The following is a 19129-nucleotide window of genomic DNA, read 5'->3' as shown; positions in this document are numbered from 1 at the left end:
TGGTACACATCTCCTTAAGATTTGGTCTAGGCAATATTTAAACAAATATGGATCATCCCAGAAGAATTTTCTCACCTCGGTGAAAAATTTCTTCTTATCTTGCACAATCGAATGTGTCGGTGTGCAACCTGTGACAAAATAATTAGCAATATCAGCAAACCAAGGTGAATGGGAGACTTTGAACAATTGTTCATTAGGGAACATGTCATTGATATGTGTCGTCTCAAGGGAATTAGGGAGATCAAGCGAGAAAGATGGTCAGCCACTATGTTTTCTACTCCCCTTTTATCTTTTATTTTTAAATCAAATTCCTAGAGTAGGAGGATCCATCTAATCAGGTGGGGCTTAGTATCATTCTTAGAAAGAAGATACTTGAGCACCGTATGATCTGTGTAAATGATGATCTTGGATCCGATCAAGTAGGACCGAAATTTGTCCTAAGCGAACACTACGGCTAAGAGTTCCTTTTCCGTGGTCGAGTAGTTCACTTGGCTAGGATTTAGAGTTCTACTTACGTAATGAATAATGTAGGGTTTCTTTTCTTTTCTCTGGCCTAAAACTGCCTTAAGAGAATAGTCGGACATATCGCACATAAGTTCAAAAGGAAGGCTCCAATCGGGTGGCTGCATGATAGGTGCAGTGGTTAACATGCCCTTAAGCTTAGTGAAAGCTTCTTGGCATTGCTCAGTCCACTCGTATGGTGCATCCTTTTGAAGTAGATTACATAAAGGATGACATAGATGACAAAAGTCCTTTATGAATCTCCTATAAAAGCTAGCGTGTCCTAAGAAGGATCGCACATCTCATCTGTTCTTAGGTGGAGGTAGGTTAGAGATAAGATCAATCTTAGCCTTATCAACCTCAATTCCTTTAGACGAGATGATATGTCTAAGGACAATTCCCTTATGAGCCATGAAATGACACTTCTCTGAATTGAGTACCAAATTCTTTTCTTCACATTTTTTCAGTACACATTTAAGATTGTCTAAGCAATCGCTGAAAGATGGACCAAAGACAGAGAAGTCATCCATGAAGACCTCTAGATATTGACCCACCATGTCAGAAAAAATACTCATCATACATCGCTGCAAAGTGGCTGGGGCATTATACAGTTTGAATGACATCCTTCGGTAAGCAAAGGTGACAAAAGGACATGTGAACGTGGTCTTTTCTTGTTCTTCAAGGCCTATCTCTATCTGGTTGTAGCTCGAATACCCGTTAAGGAAATAATAGTACGAGTGACTAGCTAGCCTTTCTAAGATTTGATCAATGAAGGGCAAAGGGAAGTGGTCCTTCATCGTGACGGTATTCAACTTTTTGTAGTCAATGCACATTCTCCAACCAGTAGTAACTCTAGTTGGCACAAGTTCATTGTTGACATTGGTTATGATGGTGATTCCGGACTTCTTAGGAACCACCTAAGTTGGACTCACCCATTGGCTATCAGATATAGGGTATATGATACCCACATCCAACAGCTTAACAACCTCAGCCTTAACCATTTCTTTCATGTTTGAATTTAGTCTACATTGTGATTGCCGAGAGGTCTTCACATTATCCTCAAGATAAATGTGGTGAGTACAAATCGAAGGGTCAATTCCCTTGAGGTCTGCAATCATCCATCCAAGGGCTCCCTTATGCTCAATGAGAGTATATATGAGCATACTTTCTTATTCTTACTCAAGGTGAGATGAAATCACTACCGGGTATGTCTCATCTTGACCTAAGTAGACATATTTTAAATTAAAGGACAATAGTTTTAGGTCAAGCTTTGGTGCCTTGAGGCTAGATGGTAGAGGCATTACATCAGTTTGGGATAATTCTTTAAATTGTGGCCTCCACTGGTTAACTTCAAGTATCGGCGCGGTATCAAGAATGGTACCTGTCTCCCTAATTATATCATCATCTAAATCATGGGAGTGGGCCAAACACGTCTCTAGAGGGTCAGAGGAATAAGTCAAAAATGTTCTATCTTCCACGAAAGAGTCAATCATGTTGATGTTGTGAAAATCGTCATCATCCTCTAACCGTTTGCTTGTGTTGAAAAAGATATTCAACTCCAATGTCATATTTCCGAAAGACATACTCATGACTCCATTCCTGCAATTAATGATTGCGTTTGAAGTGACAAGGAATGAGCGACCAAGAATGACGGAAATTTGAGTGCTCATGTTACTGATGGGTTTCGTCTCTAGGATGATAAAATCTACCGGGTAGTAGAATCTGTCAACCTGGACCAACACATCCTCAATTATCCCTCTCGGTACACGAACTGTGTGATCACCAAGTTGTAATGTGGTTAGGGTGGGTTTTAATTCACCCAAACCTAACTATTTGTAGACCGGGTAGGGAATCAGATTTGTGCTTGCTCATAAGTCAAGAAGTGTATGCTCAATTTGGTAGTTCCCAATTACACAAGGTATGGTTAGGCTACCAGGATCTTTAAATTTCTGTGGCACATATTACGTTAGGATAGCACTTACTTTTTCAGTTAAGAAGGTTTTCTTTTGAATATTTTGCCGTCTTTTGGTCGTACACAAGTCTTTTAGAAATTTGGCATATGAAGGTATTTGTTTAACCACATCTAATAGAGGAATATTGACCTTCACTTGTTTCAACATCTCTAGAATGTCCTGAGAGTTAACACTACCAATAAAAGGGGCAAAGGATTCAGACCATGTTACTTTTTCTACGGAGATAAACCTTAGATATGATTACTACGGTTTTAATCTGCAGCTAAAAAGTTGATACAACATTAATAATTAATAGTGTTGTAAGGGGCTCTATGAAGCCTAAGAAAAACTATATGTTCTATCTGAGCCGTCTATATATTTTTAAATATTACTTTAGAGGATGAAAAAAAAATCAGCTAGATCTAAGGCTCAAGTGGACCACACAGTAGGAAAAATTGATATTAAATTACTGTTGCTTCTTATGGTGTGGTCTACTTTAGCTTTCAATATACGTGAAATTTTTTGTTATAAAGTAAAATAATTTATTAAAATTATGGAGTGGAATGGATTAACGAAATACGTCGTAGTGGGCCCCACGGATCCCCTGATCGCAGCTTCTGTGTCCGTCCATTAAGTAAAACACGAAATTTGGGTGCGCGCTCAAATAGAGTCGTGCCCAAACACATCTTTCAGTCTCTCTCTCTCTCTAATCAGAGCTTTGGGAAAGCTCTTCTTTCCCTAATCCTCTCTCTCCCTCCCGATCCTTGCTCCATCTTTCTCATTCTCCTCCCTCTCTCTCTCCAATGCATCAGCCGTGAACGCCCTCTTCTCTCTCTCGATGGGTACCTTTTAGAATGGTGGCCAAACTCATCGATGGGTACCTTTCAGAAGTTGCGCCTAATGTTCATCTGAAGTTGCTGAAGTTCCGATCACTGGCTAGGGTTGTTCCTGACGATGTTAGACTGTTGGATGATGGCCTTTATCGTGCGATTGACATATACTTGAAGGCCCACCCATGGCAGTAGGATTCAGGATCATTGTTGCTTGAGATAGGATTCGGCATCCAATCCCCTGTTATTGTAGTTTTTATTTGTTTCTTTACTACGCTGACTGTCTCTTTTTCCAGGGAAAGCAGATCCATGCCCACCAGATTCTTGTGTCAGTCATCCTTGACAACTTCCTCAACTCAAAACTTGTCTCTATTTGCTCCAAATCTGGCCATATCTATCACGGCCGCAAGGTGTTCGACGAATTCTCCATAAAAATATCTTCTCTTTTAACTCCATGCTCATTACCTATTCTTCACACGACCATCACTCTGAATCCCTTAGGCTCTTCTTGTCTCTGACATCATTCAAACTCGCCCTTAAATTTGACAATTTCACCATCTCCTCCCTCTTAAAAGCTCGTCGTCGGTGCCACTTGCGCATCCGATGTTGTGTAAGGTGATTTATGCTTTTGTGCTTTGGCATGGCTTTAATTATGATCTATTTGTTGCCATTGTGCTGGTTACATTTTCTGCCAAGTCTGATGATTTGGACTTGGCTAGAAAGATATTTGAAGAAATGCACAGGAAAACTCACCACTAACCAGGAAAACTCAAGATTGGCATGGCTTTATGGCTGACTTTTCTGTATTTTTATTATTTTGTGGCTGACAAAGCTCACGATTATGAGCATAATCATATTTATAAAAAGAGATATCATGTAGTGGGAAGAATTGACATATGATTACAGATTCCTTTCTGGTCTTAATATGATGTGCATTCTGTTTCCATTTTCTGTAGTATTTAAGCTGGTTTCTTTTGTGTTTCACCTACAGATTTTTTTCGATAGATGAACAACTTGCTTGCTATTACAGATTCCCAAGATGCCGTGGGGTTGTCAATGACATTGAAGCAAAGGAACCTGCCATCTGACTATACCTTTTGCTGATATTGTTGGAGAGTAAATTAGAGATGGTTTTGCAAGGCAGATAAATAATCACTTTGGGAATTGGGAAAAACATGCAAGACAGATAAATAATCATTTTTTTGGGTTTCTTCTTCTTTTTTGTATTTTCAATGTAATGGGCCCCAATTAACCCAATCATATTTGATGCGTTTTCTAGTAGGGCCCATTTGGATGATTTTCCTGTTATTCGTGTTTTAACACCTTTTTTGCACTGATTTTTTGAATCAATTTTTTCTTATCTTTTTTATTTTTATTGTAAACGATACATGATTAGGTTGCTTGTGCTCATGCTTGAAGGAGTAAGGAAAGAAAAGTTGATTCGGGCATCTTTGGACATTTTTGGGCATTTTGTGCCTTTTTTAAAAATTTATTGTGGTTTACTCTTTATCCTGATTAGGTTGCTTGTGCTCATGCTTGAAATTATTATAAGCATATTTTTTATGACGACATATATGTAACTTGTTTATATATAAGCATGTATTTATTGTCTTTTTAAAAATTTGTTGGTTTTTTTTTTCACTTTTTTCTTTTGTTTTTGCTGTTTAAGGTCAGACAGGTCAGGCTAACAGAAACCATTAATGCCCCATCAAATGTATGCCACAAAATACGAATGATACACTCATGTTTTCCTTTTTTACTACATATGTCTTTTTACCACAGAAACCATCAGAAATAGCTATTTACTATATATAAATGGGATTGAATGCCTACTGTTGACAATCACTTGGGGAAAGCAGTTGGTAGCTTATTGCAGGTCTACTGCAATGTGTTTTAAGGTGTAGCAGGGGAAGTTGCTTTGACTTCAGGTGGTGGATTAGAGAAGCTATCTTTATTAACTGATGACTATGAAGAGGTTGCAATGGTAAATCATTTATACCAACTCTCTTACTTGATATTCTCCCAATTTCCATTTTCTTTCATGCTCATTTCTTATGACATTAATGTCAATTTTTTACTCAAACTCTCTAGGTGCATCATAAGAATACAATTCTGGTCAATCTTAGGATCTCAACAAAATGGACCTATCTACACAAGGCAGTTGGGCCATTCCACGAATGTAAAGTGGGCCAAGCACAGGCTAAGGTTTGACCCATTTTCTATTTGGGGCAGAGTGGAAAACATAACCTGCCTTTATGCAGGCTGCCATTTCCCACTTTTGATGCTACAAATCACAACTGAGATAAGAACAAGAAGGTCCTATTCTTATCTCACTTGTGAGTTGGACACAACCACCTGCCATGAGATATTGATGGGTTAATTGACATTGGGGTAATTATTCCAATGTAATTAGCAGTCCTTGTGTTTTGCTTGAGTTGGACACAACACACCTATATATATTGATTTTTATTTATGTTTTATTTTATTTCTGGCTTTCTTTTTAAGAAAAATCTTGATTTGGAATTTCTTTTTCTTTAGAAGAAAATTCTGTGTTTGTAGTAAATTTCAGAAGCAGAACTGATGCATGCCCAAAATCAGGTATGCAGTAAAATTTGGTTAGTTGTTCAAGGTTTGTGTAAGAGTAATAAAATTCATGCCATTATATATGTATCTTGTCATGTATCGGCTAGGGTGGTAACTGACTGAGCATCAGGATATTTAAAGGGCTTTAGGTTTGTCACATGCCCTATGATTGAAGAGATGGAGCGGGGCATAAAGGGAATGGATGGTCAGGTAATTGCTCATTGCCTAGGGGTTGCATTGTTCCTCATTACTTTCAGATGTTTTGCATTGGTTTGTACCAATCAACACTCAATGTCTTTAAACATGCTTTGGTTGCTGCAGCTACATCACTGACTATGAAGAGGTTGCAATGGTAATATAGATGCTGTAGTATCGCATCCTCTACTTTGTGGAATGATAGGGTGCTATGCTTTTCATCAAATCTAAGGTGCTGAGGGCTCCCCTGATTTGTACACATGGTATGCTCAATTCCAAACTATCTAAATACTAGAACCCACTGTAGATTGGTCATGTCTAATAAATAGATTCTTGAACAATCTAGACCTCTGATTAGAAAATTTGTTCAATTTCATCTGCTTGCTACTTTTTCTTTTTCCATCCATTAGAGTTCCACCAATATGCCAATTGGGCTCCTATTTATCAATGGTTAAGGCATTGTTTTCTAGGTGTAACCCATATATATGATGAATAAATGGGATGATTTTTACACTAGGTGATCCTCATAGTGGGCCAACGTATTGAAATTTTTGGATGTTACATTCACTTAATAGGTTGGAAGTTATATGTTGGATGTTACATCTATGAGATAAGGGTTCCCGGAATGCAACAAAGAAGAAGAAAGGTAAACAAGGTATTGAAGATAGCATTCTATCTTTCTTCAACATCTTTGGTGTAGGTCTTTGGGTTTATCAAGTCAGCGAGCTGACTCAGTTGACCCGATGAGATTTTGAGCTGAGTCATCAGGTTCAGGAATGCAAGCCTCAGTTTGGTGTAGGTTTTATGCTACCCTGTTTTCAGATATTGAGTCATTAGATTTTTTTTTCTAGTAGTGAGTGTATTTCATTTTAGGTTGGTTAACTATCATGTAGACCATACATTTTCTGTTAAATAAAATGAAATTGCTGAAATTACTGCTGAGCCTGAGGGTGTGGATGAGGTTGGGGCTTGCAGCCTGGCTACACGTGATTCAGATATGCTTTCTTTCCTTTATATTATGATTTAGATGTGTATAGATATTCTATGAGTTTTTGCAATCCACGCATTTGAATCATCATATATGCTTATGATTTTAATGCACCAAAAACCACCCATGCAATCTTAGCCCTGCAAATGCGTCAGCATATCAAGCTCATGGACTTGACATGGATATGTTTGATGTCGCCTAGGTGCGGAACCAGTTGTCCATTCCAATGTTACCAAGATCACCAACCCACCTCATTCTTTTGACAAAAAAGAAAATGGAAAAGATAAAAAGGTGGCACTTCTAGCAGTCATAGATATTATTGTCCTCAGCCCCTAGAGTCTACATTTGAATGTTCTGATTTCTTTGTGCATGCAGTTTTTTTCCATTGAATTCAATATCAGTGAGTTTCTCAAATGTAGGATGTTTTCCTAGCAGTGATTTCTTTGTTCTGATTCCTTTTACTTTATACCAATGTTTTTATTCTCAAAGTTTAATTTATCTATTTCATTATGGCGTTTTCTCATAGGATGTAAGCTCTAGTTGAGGACTACATTTTCAATGGAGGCATTTTCTCTATGTCGGTATTTCAGTATACTAATGAGGAAAAAAGCTCTCAAGGTTAGTTCATTTCCACTTAAAACATCGAATAACAAGATAAATCAGCTGGTATGTATATTGATCAGTTGGTAGTTTTTTAGTTTTATCTCATTTTTCTACAGTGGAGCCTGAATTCATAGATAAATCAGCTAGTATGTACATTGCTCACTTGTGCGATATTACATACCTAAACTGCACTTTTGTTTTGCTGTTGATTTATAGGTTTGATCTGGAACTGCAGATATTTCCATGGGATGTGTCTCGCATTTAAGCATCAACATATGCAAAACAAATCCCAACAAAAACAAGACTGATTCAATTCCATCTTCAATAGACAACAAGGTGCGTTCTTGCACACACTTCTTATTGTAATTGGTGCATTCTTGCACATGTTTATTTTTAAATTTCGATGCATTCAATTGTGAAAGGATTTATGACTTTGAAAATGAAAGAGAGAGGCTCATTATGGAGAAGGACACAGTCATTTAAGAGCATGCTTCCCTGGAAAATCAATTGGTTTCTTTACAGACACAGATAAACAGCCTCATTGCAGAAGTAGATAACCTTACAAGCAAGGTGCTTAAACTTACAATCTAACCCTTTTTGCTGATTACAAAATGCACGCGTCTTTATTGCCTTTCCTATTGCAGGTTAGTTCCATAAAGAATATGATCAAGCCCAATCTGAGCTCGATTTGAGTCGTTCAAAGATGAAAGAATGTGACGCTGAGATCAGTGCCATTGTCAAGGAGCAATAAAAGCTTAAACATAAAATTAGTGATGCAAATCTTGAGAGGAAAAAATTGGAAAATGAGGTACTTGCAGTGGTTATTCTGTTCCTATTTTATTTAACTTGCTTGATCTATGAAATTGTGTATGTTTTCTTTCCCATGACAATGAAATAGTATGATTCAACACCTAATTGATGTTTAGTTTTGCATTTTTTTAAAAAGAGAAGAATGTTAATGGACATGCATCTTAGTTAACCTAATTGATTGCTTTCAGCCTTGAGAAGAGGGTCAACAAAAAAGTTATGGCAATGTTTGAGAAAGCTGAAGATGAATACAATGACTTATTATCCAAGAAAAACATCATTGAGGTATATTGCTCTATTTCTCAGCCTGTAAAGGATCTCATCTTTTTTATATAAAAAAATAAATTTGAATTTGTTTATGTCTGAAGTTGTTTGTTTACTTTATTCTTCTCTTTCTTAGAATGATAAGCCAAAAATCAAGAAGGTGATTGAAGAGCTTGACGAAAAGAAGAAGGAAACACTAAAAGTTACTTGGGTTAAAGTGAACAAGTGAGTCAACACTTCTCTGCTCTCATGTTCCAGTTCATATTTTGTGCTTTTTAGTTGAAAATCAAGAATGCCATTTACCTTTGTTGGTATATTTTTGCAAAAGAAATTTCCTTTCTGGATTATGTTAGTGTGCGTGATTTCAGCGTTTCAGATGGTTGAAACTATGGTCCAAATTATAGTATCTGACTTTCTTGGATTCCTGGATCAGATGAATTTAGTGGATCATGGGGACAGGTCGTGTTTATGTATTTGCTCGAAATTAATGGAGCAGACCCGGATGTGCATTGGAGCTATCCGAATGAGCGGGGGTCTCTGGAAGGTGGGAACCACTGTTATGACCATAATAAAGCTATCCATTTCCTATGGACAGCATTGAAGGGGCCTGGCCATTCGGACAGGCCATGTTTATGTATTTACTCGAAATTGATGGAGCAGACCCAGATGTGCGTCGGAGCTATCCGGATATTGAGCGGGGATCCCTGGAAGATGGGAACCGCTGTTATGACTATGATGAAGCTGTCTATTTCCTATGGACAACATTGGAAGGGCCTGGCCAATTAGAGCAGGCCGTGTTTATATCTGTATTTGCAGGGACTACACCCTTAACCTATAACCTAAACCTATTCTCAAATCCCAAAACCTATAACTACAACCTAAACCTATAACCTAAACCTATAAACTATAACCTAAACCTATAACCTAAACTCAATTCCCTAAACTTTAACCTACAACCTAACCTAAACCTATACTTATAACCTAAACCTATTCTCAAATCCCAAAACCTATAACCTAAACCTTAACCTAAACCTATAACCTATAACCTATAACCTGAACCTATAACCTAAACTCAATTCCCTAAACCTTAACCTATAACCTAACCTAAACCTATACTTATAACCTAAACCTATTCTCAAATCCTTAACCTAAACCTAAACCTATAACAAAACCTATAACCTACACTTATAGCCTAAACCTAAACCTAAAACCTAAAACCTAACCTAAACCTAAAACCTAAATGTATTCTTAAATCCTTAAACCTAAACCTACACCTAATCTTAATCTTAACTCCTTAACCTAAACCTAAACTTGAAAACCTAAACCTAAACCCGATCCCGATTTCCTAAACCTAAACCTAAACCTATTCTCAATTCCCTAAAGCAATAACCTATAACCTAAACCTAAACCTAAAACCTAAACCTAAAACCTAAATGTATTCTCAAATCCCTAAACCTAAACCTACACCTAATCTTAATCTCAACTCCTTAACCTAAACCTAAACTTGAAAACCCAAACCTAAACCTGAATCCGAATCTGAACCCGAACCCGATTTCCTAAACCTAAACCTTAACTTATTGTCAATTCCCTAAACCGTAACCTATAACCTAACCTAAACCTAAACCTATAACCTACACTTATAACCTAAACCTAAACCTGTAACCTTAACCTAAACATAAAACCTAAACCTAAACCAAAACCCGATCTCGAACCCGAATCTGAATCCCTAAATCCTTAGCCTAAACCTAAAACCCAAACGTAAACCCAATCTCGAACCCGAACTTGATTTCCTATACCTAAACCTTAACGTATTCTCAAATCCCTAAACTTAAACCTACACCTAATCCTAATCTTAACTCCCTAACCTAAACCTAAACCTAAACTTGAAAACCCAAACCTAAACCCAATCCCGAACCCGAACACGATTTCCTAAACCTAAACTTATAACCTTAACCTAAACCTATTCTCAAATCCCAAAACCTATAACCTAAACCTAAACCTTAACCTATAACCTAACCTTAACCTATAACCTAAACCTATAAACTAAAACCTAAACCTAAACCAAAAATCTAAATGTATTCACAAATCCCTAAACCTAAACCTACACCTAATCCCAATCTCAACTCCCTAACCTAAACCTAAACCTAAACTTGAAAACCCAAACCTAAACCCGATCCCGAACCCGAACCCGATTTCCTAAACCTAAACCTTAACCTATTCTCAATTCCTTAAAGCTATAACCTATAACCTATAACATATAACCTAAACCTAAACCTTAACCTAAACCTATAACCTAAACCTAAACCTATAACCTTAACCTAAACCAAAACCTATAAACTAAACCTTAACCCATAACCTATAACCTATAACCTAAACTTATAACCGATCAATAACCTAACCTAAACCTAAAACCTAAACCTAAACCTATAACCTAAAACCTAAACCTAAACCTAAAACCTAAATGCATTCTCAAATCCCTAAACCTAAACCTACACCTAATCCTAATCTCAACTCCCTAACCTAAACCTAAACCTAAACTTGAAAACCCAAACCTAAACCCGATCCCGAATCCGAACTCGATTTCCTAAACCTAAACCTTAACCTATTCTCAATTCCTTAAAGCTATAAGCTATAACCTATAACATATAATCTAAACCTAAACCTTAACCTAAACCTATAACCTAAACCTAAACCTTAACCTAAACCTAAACCTAAACCTATAACCTTAACCTAAACCAAAACCTATAAGCTAAACCTTAACCCATAAACTATAACCTATAACCTAAACTTATAACCGATTGATAACCTAACCTAAACCTAAAACCTAAACCTAAACCTATAACCTAAAACCTAAACCTAAACCTAAAATCTAAATGTATTCTCAAATCCCTAAACCTAAACCTACACCTAATCCTAATCTCAACTCCCTAACCTAAACCTAAACCTAAACTTGAAAACCTAAACCTAAACCCGATCTCGAACCCGAACCCGATTTCCTAAACCTAAACCTTAACCTATTCTCAATTCCCTAAACCTATAGCTTATAACCTAAACCTAAACCTAAACCTAAACCTTAACCTAAACATAAACCTAAAACCTAAATGTATTCTCAAATCCTTAAACCTAAACCTACACTTAATCCTAATCTCAACTCCTTAACCTAAACCTAAACTTGAAAACCCAAACTAAACCCGATCTCAAACCTGAACCCGATTTCCTAAACCTAAACCTTAACCTATTTTCAATTCCCTAAAGCTTTAACCTATAACCTATAACCTATAACCTAAACCTAAACCTAAACGTATAAACTTAACCTAAACTAAAACCTATAACTTAAACCTTAACCTATAACCTATAACCTATAACCTAACCTTAACCTAAACCTAAAACCTAAACCTAAACCTATAACCTAAAACCTAAACCTAAACCTAAAACCTAAATGTATTCTCAAATCCCTAAACCTAAACCTACACCTAATCATAATCTCAACTCCCTAACCTAAACGTAAACCTAAACTTGAAAACCCAAACTAAACCCGATCTCAAACATGAACCCGATTTCCTAAACCTAAACCTTAACCTATTCTCAATTCCCTAAAGCTATAACCCATAACCTACACCTAAACCTAACCTTAACCTAAACCTAAAACCTAAACCTAAACCTAAAACCTAAATGTATTCTCAAATCCTTAAACCTAAACCTACACCTAATCTTAATCTCAACTCCTTAACCTAAACCTAAACTTGAAAACCCAAACTAAACCCGATCTCAAACCCGAACCCGATTTCCTAAACCTAAACCTTAACATATTCTCAATTCCCTAAAGCTTTAACCTAAACCTAAACCTATAACCTAAACCTAAACCTTAACCTAAACCTAAACCAAAACCTATAACCTCAACCTTAACCTATAACCTAACCTTAACCTAAACCTAAAACCTAAACCTAAACCTAAACCTATAACCTAAAACCTAAACCTAAACCTAAAACCTAAATGTATTCTCAAATCCCTAAACATAAACCTACACCTAATCCTAATCTCAACTCCCTAACCTAAACCTAAACCTACACCTAATCCTAATCTCAACTCCCTAACCTAAACCTAAACCTGATCCCGAACCCGAACCCGATTTCCTAAACCTAAACCTTAATCTATTCTCAATTCCCTAAAGCTATAACTTATAACCTATAACCTAAACCTAACCTAAACCTATAACCTTAACTTAAACCTAAAACCTAAACCTAAACCTAAACCTAAACCTATAACCTTAACCTTAACCTAAACCTAACCTAAACCTATAACCTTAACCTTAACCTAAACCTAAACCTAAACCTAAATCTGTAACCTTAACCTAAACCTACGTTTTGAGTTTAAAAGTCCATCCTAGGTTTGAACACGTTACTCATGTTGGATTTTGCCATAGTTTAGAAGATTTGTAGGTACATTTTTTATTTCTTCATATATAAGTGTTTTTTTTTGTCTTTCTTCCTTTTGAGATGTATACAAAGGCATGCTTATTTGATTGTGTCTACAAATACTGTTTTATACAGGCTGACAAACTAAAGAAGTTAGTGAAGGATGAAATTCATTTTCTCAAGGGAAGGGTTTTAGAACTTGAAAGTGATTTTGTGTCGAAGTCCACAGAGGTTACATCTGCAGTTTTAAGGAAAGAAGAAGCTCTATCTTCTGTATTTGCTGAAATTGACCGTCTGAAGGAAGAAAATTCTGTTAAAATGTGAGCATTATTGAATGCATATTGATGGTGTTAACTATGTTGGAGTGTATTTGTTTCTTATACATGAGGGCACACCTTAGTTGTAATTCTTATGATAGGTTAAGCAAAGTGAAGTATTATTTATTTAGAAATGTGAATGCAGGATGTATTGTATGATTTGATTGCTATTTGTAATAAACGTATCGTTTCATTTTTTTTCTAATTGCATTTTATGTACTATTTCTATCAGCATTAAGGTTAGATGAGTTATCAATCACAGTAGGTTCTTGCGATGGAAAAAGGTCGTATTATTACAATTTTTTTAAAAATAGCTAGAAATATAATCCACAGCTATAGCTATGGCTTTTGTCCGTAGCTATTAGTATCTATTGCTACGGATATAATTGGTGCTATAGGTATCTACTGCTACGGATAAAATCCCTTTTGCTACGGATATGATCCGTAGTAGGTCCGTCGCTATTGATGGGGTAGCTAAAGCTTTTGCTACGGATATAATCCGTAGCTATTGGTATCTATTGCTACGGATTTAGTCCGTAGCTGGATCTTTACCTACCCCACCAATAGCGGCGGACGTGCTAAGGATCATATTCGTAGCAAAAGGGCTTTTGCTACGGTTTTTGTTCGTAGCCTTTGCCCATTTTTCTTGTAGTGTAAAGATAGGTTTTTGGTGCAATCAACCGTTGGGGAAATGGGGCAATTGACTTACCTTGAAGTTCCGGTTCTAATTCTTGTAGGGCATGGCTAGATCTATCATTGTTGTCCTCTTCCGGTTCCTTAGGCTTTTCAGCCCTAACAGGAATGGTTTTGTCAATAGTCTTCCCACCCTTAAGAGTGGTGATAGATTTAGCTTACTCCATCTAATTTGAAGAGCTTAGGTCGCTAACTTTATATTACGGTTTTAGATTGGGAAGAGGTTGAGGTGGAAAGCTCCCCTTATTCCCAATTGTATTCCTTATGTCAAGCCCTTGTATGGCTTTTGTAAGATCTTGAAAGGCTTGTAGCATCCCTTGATTGAAAAGCTCTTGCTTTTGAAGATGTTTTAGAACTGGATCCTTTTGAGGTTTCTCTTGATTTGGAATTTGGTTGAAGAAACCTTGAGGGGTAGCAGTTTTTCCATTCTTCCAACTGAAGTTTGGATGATTTCTCCAACTAGGATTGTATGTATTGGGGGTAGGTCCATTGAAAGGTCTTTGGTAATTGTTCACGGCATTGGATTGCTCATTAAACACCTCTTGAAAGGCAGGTATCATTAGACATTTTTCAGTTGTGTGAACGTTGCAAGCACGAATACTGCAAATAGTTTCCTTAACCTTATCCTTCTTTAATTCCATGGCCTCGAGTTTTCTAGTGAGATTAGCCACTTTAGTATTGATATCCTCGTCCTCTTTCAGGAGATACATTCCACCCCTCTCTTTAGATTGAGTCGGCCTAGACATGGTGCTTGATTTTGGGGAGATGTCCCATGATTGTGTGTTTTTAGCAAGTTTATCAACGTAGTCCCACACATCATCGACACTGTTATTCATGAATTCCCCATTACATATTATCTCGACTAATTAGTGCGTGGGAGATGTCAGTCCATCATAGAAAAAGTTCATGATGCGCCACATTTCAAAATCGTGTTGTGGGCATGAACTGACAAGATCCTTGAACCGTTCCCAACATTGGAAGAATGTTTCATCTTCCTTTTGGGCAAAGTTCATGATTGACTTTCTAAGGGTGTTCATCGTATGGTATGAGAATTTTTTTTTATGAACTCCCTTGTCATGTCATTCCATTTACCAATAGATCGATGACATAATGAATGTAACCACGTCTTAGCTTTCTCTTTCAAAGAAAAAGGAAAGAGTTTCAGCTTGACTGTATCATCGGACACATTTAGAAAGTATAGAGTGGCTATAATCTCGTCAAACTCTTTTAGGTGTAGATACGGATTTTCAGATTCAAGCCCATGAAATTTTGGAAGGAGTTGGATTACCCCTAACTTGATATCCATTGACCTGTATTTTCTGGAAAAACCATGCATGAAGGTGTACTCACTCCTACCAGTTGTAAATAATCTCGTAAAGTATGAGGCACGAGTGCTTGGTGCACCTCATTCTCATCCTGGACTTCCTCAGCCCTAAGTTTAAGTTGTTGATTTAACGACTGATTTGCAGCCATTACTTCAATTAACTCTGGGGATCTCAAGTGGTGTCTAATCTTACGATGGATAGATAACCCCTCAACCAATTCTCCTTCACTCAAAAGACGTCGAGTGTTATCACGGACCCACTTGGACATGAAACACTCTCGGCCCTCAATTTCAAAATCTAACCTAAACCTAAAAGAGAAAGAAATAGAAATCTTAAAAATAGAAAGAGAAAGGGAATTAGAAAGAAATTACCAAATTAGAAGTTCCTAAATTAAAATTCGGCAAAATAAAACAAAACAAGTCAGTTTCTAAAATAGAAATTCTAAAATTAGAAAGTTTTTAAAAAGAAAAATAAACAACCTAGATTCTAAAAACTGATTAGGAAAGTTCTAAACCTAGAATTAGAAAGCTAAGTTAATTTCTAAAATAATTATGAAAAAAACTAACCTAAAAATAGAAAGTAGAAAAACTCTAATCTTAAACTAATTCTAAAACTAGTTAATCTCAGAAAAACGCAACTGTTAGTCCCTGACAATGGCGCCAAAAACTTGTTCACAACCCCAAGTGTAGAGTCGCGATGTCGTAATAATCTTGGTAAGATCGAGGTTGAATCCATAGGGACTAATCTCATGTGTCTTCTGAAAGTAACTAGAACTAGAACTAGAAGAAGATGAAAATCTAAATCTAGAATAAGTGAGATAATAATTATGAAAAACTTAAGGAAAAACTTGTGAAATTCAAAAGTGGGAAACTAGGATTTCCAAGGATCCACTTGTAGAGATTAGGGATATCTATGCTTAATTCATTAGCACAACTAGAATAAGAGTCCCATCTTCATCCAATTAGAAAAATATCTCATTAAAAATTAAATTTGAACTTCCTTTGATCTAGTTCTCAATGGATGAAAGGTATGAGAACTAGAATTGATTCCATCACAAAACTATGCCCATGAGATAAAGCAAACAACAGAATTTACCAATCCACAACCAATTTAAGAGAATTGTGAGAGTTAGGGAGGATTCCATCATCCAACCATGCCTAGGGGACGATGGTGAACAACAAGATTTCCTAAATTCACAAATCTCAATGAAAAGAACATACTCAAAGCTATCACAAATTCATTGTAATTTAAGTCACAACAAATCATTAAAAACTGAAAGTATTTCTTACAATCAAACTAAATTCAAAGAGAGTTCAACAACAAGAATCAAAGTAATCGAAAACAACCCATCATGCTACAAGCTTCACCTCTTAGCCCTAGCTAAGAGGTTTAGCCAATCATAGACATGATTAACTAGAATCTCTTAAAACCATAATAAAAACAACTAGGAAAGGGAATAAAGAAAAAACTCTTAAAGATGACAGCCGCTCCACGCTCTCTCTCTCTCTCTCTCTCTCTCTCTCTCTCCTCTTGCTCACGTCCCTCTCTCAGGTGCCAGTGAGAGCTTTTTATAGAGGATGGGAAGGTGGCTAGGTCAGTTGCAATCCTTGCATCAACCTTGTTTACGCAGAGAAGAATCCAGAAAGTTTCTTACGCAGTCCCTGTTTTAGTGCGGCGAAGCTTGGAATTCGTCTTGCGTTGGATCGGCTTTGGGCTGGCTGATCGTCTCGGTTTTCCGATCCGACTTCTCGGACGGGGTCGGGACCCATGTCTCGTGATTTTGAACGGTTGGGATCAAGTCCCTGATGTCCCGTTTCAATGTTCAATGCCCTGGATTGCTCGAATCTCTCAGACATTTGCAATCTGCGCACTGTCAGTTGCGATGAACATTGTGGGCCCACATTCACTGGAGTTGGAAGAATCCACTCCTTCCATCAGCTTCCTCATGAAGTTCTAACCCACCGGAAGAGGTTTTTTATTCGAGTTTGGTGTGGCCCATCGTATCAGATCCTCTGCGATGGTTTGGACACATCGAACGGTTGAAGACAATGCTTAGTCGGTTTTCGATGAGACTCAGTCTGTTTTTGTCGGCGGTCCACCTTTCTTCATTTTAAAGGTTCTGATCGCTCGTCCGGGTCGATCTTGATGGCCCACTACAACATCTGCGGCCCTCTGTTATTTCCATCGCAGCGGCAGGAGAAGGATTTTCAAATCCTCTTTTGATTTTGCTGGTCAAACGTTGTTTGACCAGTCTGATGGTTCGGTACACAGCGTGTGTACCTCTGCTGTATGCTCCGGCCACATGAAGTGGGGCCCATCTTGATGATCCAGAGAGATCTACTCCATCCATCCACTTTCCCATCCAATTTAAGGGGGTTAGGCCCGAAATGGAAGCATATCTAAGGATCAGGTGGCCCTAAATCAATGGCTCTTAGCTGATCCCTACTGGCTTTGGTGATTCTTGAGCGTTAAATCCATGCTTTTGGCATCCTTTTCAATCCAAGCTCTTGAATTCACCTTGCAACACAAACATGATTAAAATAGAACATTAGGCATTCTCATGTGCATAAAACCAAGTAATAAATGGGGGATAATATGCAATATTTGACCCTCAACACATAGCTAGCAAATTAATACGAATGGCCGGAAGAATACTGAAAACTTTGAGGGCTCAGCCGAGTATCTCAAGAATGAGTGTTTCTTGGACGAAGACTTGTAGATCGAAGAGCTCCTTACTAAAAAGAAATTATTTTAAGAAACACCACCTGGTCTTGAAGAGATAGGCATAACTCTGATGGTGAATTGCCCAAGTATTGTACCTGCTGTCCAGAGTGCTGAAGAGCAACATAATTTGGAAACACTTGGATTAATGTCCAAATTCTGAAATAGTGTTTGGAACACTCCCACCAGTCATAATAGACTGCAACATGGTTCTCACACTCTCATAGAGTTTTTAGGCTAAGCCATCTTAACCTAATGAGATGGTAGGAGACGTGGAGGACCTTGGTCTTCCAAAAATAACACAACATGGTTCCTTCTACCTAAAGGAGGAGACCAGGAACGGATTAACCGTCATCGTTGAACCAAGTACGTCTTCTGAGAAAGTGGTCATAGAAAGACTTGACATTACCATGACCCAACACTTAAACCCGTTATATGTGTGTGTGTGAAATGCTCACCCACACTAGTTGGACCGTCTAAATAGTTCAAATTAATTAATGCTAATTAATGTTGAGAGAGAGAGAGAGAGAGATAGGACTTTGTTTCACATTAGCTTTCAAAGAGGTCTTTTAAAATGATTATAGGCTTGGGTGGGCTTTATTGTGGCGTTAATGTGAAATCCACCCAAACCATCATGTGTGTCACCCCATAGTAGACTTAGTGACTGAAAATCAACCCCATTGGTGGGTCAGGTGGATTGCACAATTGGAAACAATGTGTTGAAAAATCTCACCCTCTAAAATGGTTCGTTTGATGAGGCCCACTTGAATCACATATGGATCTGATTTTTGGGTCCCGCACCTAGACTTTGCTTTCACAACTAATGGTTGGATTGGATTTCACAGATTCAAGATTGGGGTCCTGTAAAAATCAAAGGTGGACGTCTCTCCCTCAACTGTTCCACCTGAATTACAAGTCTGCCTTATATTTTGGCT

The 19129-nt window shown here is 37.4% G+C and overlaps 1 protein-coding gene, 1 long non-coding RNA gene and 1 other non-coding gene across 3 annotated transcripts; all 3 read left to right on the top strand.

Annotated features, from left to right (window-relative positions):
- Positions 1-4015: 4015 nt before the first annotated feature.
- On the top strand, positions 4016-6294 carry LOC131248896 (uncharacterized). The gene is made up of 3 exons (XR_009172530.1): positions 4016-5267; positions 5375-6076; positions 6188-6294. It is a non-coding gene; the product is annotated as an uncharacterized LOC131248896 (long non-coding RNA).
- Positions 6295-8322: 2028 nt separating this feature from the next.
- On the top strand, positions 8323-13510 carry LOC131250077 (structural maintenance of chromosomes protein 2-2-like). Its single transcript, XM_058250735.1, has 4 exons — positions 8323-8460; positions 8651-8744; positions 8860-8948; positions 13274-13510. Exons 1-4 carry the CDS (start codon positions 8426-8428, stop codon positions 13284-13286), a joined length of 231 nt encoding a protein of 76 aa, XP_058106718.1. The 5' UTR covers positions 8323-8425; the 3' UTR covers positions 13287-13510.
- Positions 13511-15072: 1562 nt separating this feature from the next.
- On the top strand, positions 15073-15179 carry LOC131250401 (small nucleolar RNA R71). Its single transcript, XR_009173326.1, has one exon. It is a non-coding gene; the product is annotated as a small nucleolar RNA R71 (small nucleolar RNA).
- Positions 15180-19129: the final 3950 nt, after the last annotated feature.

Source organism: Magnolia sinica, chromosome 6, assembly GCF_029962835.1.
Source record: "Magnolia sinica isolate HGM2019 chromosome 6, MsV1, whole genome shotgun sequence".
Taxonomy (NCBI): Eukaryota; Viridiplantae; Streptophyta; class Magnoliopsida; order Magnoliales; family Magnoliaceae; genus Magnolia; species Magnolia sinica.
This window is presented reverse-complemented; position numbering and strand designations above follow the sequence as displayed.